General features: G+C 45.7%; 1 protein-coding gene across 1 annotated transcript in view; it reads right to left on the bottom strand.

Moving 5' to 3' along the window:
* Positions 1-480: 480 nt before the first annotated feature.
* The window catches only part of LOC146022901 (vomeronasal type-2 receptor 26-like), a 49,946-nt gene continuing 44,426 nt past the window's right edge, over positions 481-6,000 (bottom strand). Inside the window, exons 2-3 of the mRNA XM_083155363.1 lie at positions 5,257-5,380; positions 481-1,400 (exon numbers count right to left, since the gene is read on the bottom strand). Coding sequence (XP_083011489.1) covers positions 481-1,400; positions 5,257-5,380 — 1,044 coding nt within the window. The remainder of the gene's footprint in view (positions 1,401-5,256; positions 5,381-6,000) is intronic.

Here is a 6,000-nt window from a genome sequence, read left to right as displayed (position 1 = left end):
CACTACTGCAATTGTTCCGCAATGTTGCTGCTTAGCTCATCATTATCTCTGACTGAAAGGTTTATGCCTCCTCCATCTGCAATGTCCTGCATTGGCAAACTCTGCATTTCTACATCTAAAACCTTTAAGCCTGCACACAGATGCCTGACCAGTCTTATCTTCCCATTACTGCTGCCTCCACTACCAAGTGTATACAACGTCACAATCCCACCACCAGGATTTCCCCTGAGCAGCTTGTACACACTGGATTTTTTTTCCTCTGCTATCCTCATCAGACTCTCTGTATGGTCCAAAACTAAACAGATCAGTCTATCCCTTTCTCATATAGTAAGCTCTCCATGACTAAAGTTTCAGCTTTGAGTATGACTGCTTTATTTAATATAATAACTCTAAACAATATACACAACCCCATTAAAATATAAGATGAATTATACAGTTTTAAAGAGTAAATATGACAATATAGGATTAGTATACGTACAATTAGAAGGAGTTTTCTACACATTTTTTTTCTATAATGAGTTTTCTGGAGTTCAGTTCAGGCTTTACAAGCAGAATATAGAGTTTTGGGAGAAATATACAGCCCAGAACTCCAGCACATGAGATCAGTATGGAGAATATCTCTACAGCCACCATGTATTTCCCTTTGGTGCTCAAATAGGCCGGGATCATTGAAATCCAGACACTACAGAACACCAGCATGCTGAAGGTGATGTACTTGGCCTCATTAAAGCTGTCCGGTAATGTCCTCACCATGAAAGCAAGAACAAAGCTCACAGCAGCCAGGATCCCCATGTAACCCAACACAGAGTAAAACCCGATTACTGACCCTTCATTACACTGAATGATGATCATTCCCTGGTAGGTGTGATGGTCATTCTCCTGGTAGGGAGGAGACACAAACAGCCAGACACCACAGATCAGAACTTGGACAGAGGAGCACACAATGACCACATAATGAGATAATTTGAGTGTGACCCACTTCCTCCAGGGACTCCCAGGCTTGGTGGCTTTGAAAGCAACGCAGACATTGACAGTTTTGGCCAGTACAGAAGCAACAGCTGTGGAGAAGGAGATCCCAAATGATGTCTGTCTCAGTCTGCAGGTTATGTCCACTGGCCGGCCAAGGAAAAAGAACACACAGAGGAAGCTCAGCAAGATGGAGACCAGGAGAATGATGCTCACAGCCCGATTATTGGCTTTCACAATTGGGGTGTCCCAGTAATAAGCAAAGTTCCCTATAATAAATAATGTTATAGCAGAAAAGAATAAAGCTGTGACTGCAAAAATTAAAACCAAATTATCCTTTTCATAGGACAGAAAGTCGTACAATTTGGGAACACATCTGACTTTTCTCTTATCCGGCCACTCTTCATCGGGACACCTATGGCAAATTACACTGTCTGTAAAATGGAAATAAAAACATATTTGTTTAAGTCATGTGTTTCTATATTAATCAATACAACCCAGCATATTAATGTAATATTAATGTCATTATCGTATGTGGAATGTGTTTGTGAGTCTTTTTCATTATCACATATACTCTATGTTTCATTTTTTAAGTAAACCATTGAAAAGATTAAAGGTTTTGTAGAAATAAACTTAGTAATATTATAAATCCTTGAAAGCCATCAGCCATAGCAGATATTGCAGGGAAGATGCCACTGCATGGGGGACCAGAACTGCAGGTCCTTGTAATACCCAGTGGCATAGCTAAGTTTTGGGCGCCCACCCGCCGCCACCCCGCCAAGCACCCCCCGCCACCCATGCAAACCACCCCCCACCAATCCCCCACAGCCTTACCTATCGCGCTGGTCCCGGCAGCTCCGTTCTTCTGCTGAGGACCACCACAAAATGGCCACCACCATACAGCAGACAGTTTCAGAGAACTGTGTGCTATATGGGGTTGGCCATTTTGTGGTGGTCCTCAGCAGAAGAACAGAGCCGCCGGGACCAGCGAGATAGGTAAGTCTGCGGGGGATTGGGGTGGGGGGGTGTAACTATAGCACCGCAGCCCCCGGCGCCCCCACATGCACAGCGCCCCCCCCCCCCCGCGCGGTTGCGGGGGCTGCGGTGCTATAGTTACGCCGCTGGTAATACCCCATTCACAACAAGAAGTAAATTACCGGGTCAAAGCTTTTCAACCCAGTAATTTGTTGAAGACATGGGTTTTTCAGTGGTGTCAACACGGGTCTTAAATCCCGACACTCCGACCCTGCTCTTGACCAGGTTTTTTTTCCATCAAATTACCGGTTGAAATGCGTTAACATGCTAATTTGCTTCTTGGTGTGAATGGGGTATTACTAGGTGGTGTGAATGGGGTCCGGCTGCACCAGGCAACATGACCCGGCACTCAAAAATGACGGATAATTGCCAGGTGGCCCAGTGTGAAACGGGTATTAATGAACACTGGCCTCCTGTGCGCTGTGAATTTACATTTACATTATAGGGGTGAGCCCTAAACACCCCTCAAAATGGGAAATTTCCCTATTCGTGGAAAGTTTCAGTAGAATTTTCTGAAGGGGCGTGAATATCTTTAGCTATGACACAATAACTTTCTTTGGGACTATGGGGCCTATTCTAATTGACTCGCTAAGCAGCAAAAATTCACTGCTTAGTGATCCATGCAACTTCACCCACCACCTGCATGAACACCCACCCCCACCACAATATCCCCTTGCAACCATGTGAGGGAATGTGTAATGAATACATAGTCCCTTGCATGGTGCCACTCAGTGATTTCATGGTCATTTCTCCTGCCTTTGCAAATATGTTAGTCTCAAGTGACTTAAATTGGCAGCCAGTGGGAGGAAGACAGGATTTTCATGGGGACATCCATATAACAATGGAAGTTCCATTGGCCCAGCACTGCCACCACCCCTGTCAGCCCCTGTCCCTCGCTCCCCTTTGCAAACTGCCTGGCGAGTGAGCAACTTGCCACAGCCTTCGGCAGTCAGAAATGCGCATGTAGAAATGTTAGTTAACACATTGTGAAGTGAAATAGTAAAAATAAGCAAACACTGTATATAAATTGCCCTGAATGAAGGTATTGAAATCTCCTGCTGTTAAGTTCTCATTGCATAATGGGCGGTGTGGTAATTGCCGCACAGGGGGTGGTGGGGTAGTGGCACAGACATGGAGAGGAAAGTCTAGGCTGATGGTAACACAGGCTGGTGGTGCGGGGGGCTGGCGTCCCGCCTGCAGTACACCTCTAACCTGCGAAGTGTGTTGTGTCCAATCTCTCCTCCAGTCGCATATCCTGCCGCGGCTGAGGTTGGCACCTGGACCGCACAAGCTGCCGGACTTCACAGAGCATGCAATGGACGAGACTTCCGGGTGTCGATATTGCAAGATATATCAGTCCGTGCTCCGTGTGCTCTACTCCCGGCCGGGAGGAGACTAGGTGGCTGTGTTGTATATATGTTGTAGTGTACTCCAACGCGATGCGACCCTACTTGGGTCTTCTTCAGGGAGTTTTTCTTGGGGTATGTTCTAACAGGGTTTATATCCCTGTGTGGGTGGGAGTCTCCATACTCATTGATATTTCACATTCCTCTCTTACACACATTGAGCGCAGGCCTCACAACCCCCCATCTTGAATAACCTAAGGTAGACTACAGTGTGCAACTGGCACAGGACCACTGCAGCGGATGGTGCACACTAGCGTGACTGTACTGTAGAGTTTAGTGTATCAGTACAGGGTAGTGGACCACAATGGCTGATGTGTAGTGTAACGTAACTTATAGCATCTAATAACACACACAGAACACATAGAGATGGAATGTGGGAGTAACTGCAAAAGTAAATAAGTACTGGTATCACACTGTCAGACAAGCACACTGACTAATTGATCTGCATAAGAGTAGACACTAAAATGACACAGACAGAAAACAACATGGCCAGACTGAGGAGCAGTACCGGTTACAGACAGGACATGGGTATAACAGAACTCAAACAGAAACTCCAATAGAGCAAGTATCAGCTGGTTTACCTGACACTGCACAAGGCACAAGAAGGGAGATGGCAATATCTGGGAAACAGGATCCAGACAGGTTATAGTAGCACTTGACAGGATCTGTTTAGGATAAAACAGGCTTCCACAGGAAATGCACACTAGGCAGTATCTGGGTTGTCAGGATAAGTCAGGGTTGTTCAAGGTATAACCAGCAATGACTCTAGGGCATGCTGGGTAATACCCACAGAGGTACTTATGTATTATATAGCTTTTCTTCTGGACTTGCAACTTGGGGGGACTGCTATGCTATTACTGGTGCCTGTCCTTGTGTTTCCCTCCTATGTCCCTATAGATTGTAAGTTTTCAGCAGGGCCCTCTTACCTCCAAGTCTGTCTATTGCTACCCAGTTTGTTTTATCACTGTCTACAATTGTAAAGCACAATGGAATCTGCTGTGCTGTAAAATAAACTGTAAATAAATAATTCATGAAGAAATATCCAATCAGGACAGCCAAAATGGACAAGCCTCCTGATATGTACATGGCTTCACTAGAGCTGGGCAGCCAGACACAAGGTAATGGCCTAATTATGGGGAAGGTGAGACTGCACAAACCACACATGCAGGCATCAGGTTGCAGTTACATGGACCAGCTAGGGGCAGCTCGTAACAGCATGATAATTGGAGATGAATGTTAAAACACTAACACACTGTTCTCTGAAATTAGGTATAGATTTTTTTGTTAAAGTATGGCCTCCAGTGTCTATCATACGCCTCTATCACATCTACATTACAAGATGTGTCTGAAAAGCCACCTTCCATTCATCCTCCAGGAATGCCCAATATAATTCCAATACATTTCAGGCAGTGATGTATATACAATGGGTGCAATGTGTGTAGTGCACACAGGCCCCAGAGTCCCAGGAGGGCCCACACTGGATGCAATTCACCCATTTTTTTATACTCCCCTCATGATATAGGCAGTTGTCGGAATCACCATAAAAATGCAGCAGCGCCATTTTATTCTGAGTTCTGTGCCCTGTGCACTAGTGTCATGCTGTGGCAGCTGCCGGGAGGGAGGAGGGGTCTGAACTGAGGAGGCTGCACACGGGCCTCCTCCTCTCTTATAGCGCCTCTTATTTTATGCCATGTTGTGTAATTGGTCCTATGACTCTGTACTGTGTGTACACTATGGGATACTTGGTCTTTGTGGTTTTTCAGTGTTTTAGATGCATATTCGAATACAGAACAATAACAACTATTCCCCACTCACAATCACACTGGTGCTGACAATAACATATGTGTACCTGTGACAGTGGATATTTCTCCCTCAGAACATACAGCACAGGTGTAGCAGCAGGCGTGGATCCCCTCTTTAGGAGTTTTTCTATATCCAGGAGCACATTTCTCATTACACCGGGATTGGGGGAGCTTTTGAAATAAAATAGAGGATACATATAAAATTAGTGAAAGTTACACTGACCAGCTGATACCACTGGATAATGGGCCTGATTCAGGTCTGATTGCTGCTGGATGAATTTGCAGAGCCCTGCAATCAGATAGCCATCACCCAGACAGAGTGCAATACTGCACCGTACAGATCTGTGAATGGCTGGCAAAAATATTGATGATTAGCAGCCAGCTGCAAATCCATTCACAACTTGCTCATAATCAAATGATGTTCTCAATCTGTGCAAACGTACATAACTCTGACCCTCCCACAGCTTTGCAACAGAGGCCAGCATTGACATCACAACCCCTCCCTTTCCAGGCTGACACTGACATCACGACCCCTCCCTTATAAGGCTGGCTCTGACATCACAAATTCGACTGTAAAAGCCTGGCGGTGACATAAAAACCCTTCCCTTAAAAGGCTGGCTCTGACATCACAACCCCTCCCTTACAAGCCCGGTGCTGACATCACAACCCCTCCCTTAAAAGGCTGGTGCTGACATCACAACCCTTCCCTTACAAGGCTGGTGCTGACATCACAACCCCTCTCTTACATGGCCTGCACTAACATCACAATCCCTCCATTCCAAAGCCCGACA

This window comes from Crinia signifera, chromosome 1 (genome assembly GCF_055691185.1).
Source record: "Crinia signifera chromosome 1, ASM5569118v1, whole genome shotgun sequence".
NCBI lineage: Eukaryota > Metazoa > Chordata > Amphibia > Anura > Myobatrachidae > Crinia > Crinia signifera.
This window is presented reverse-complemented; position numbering and strand designations above follow the sequence as displayed.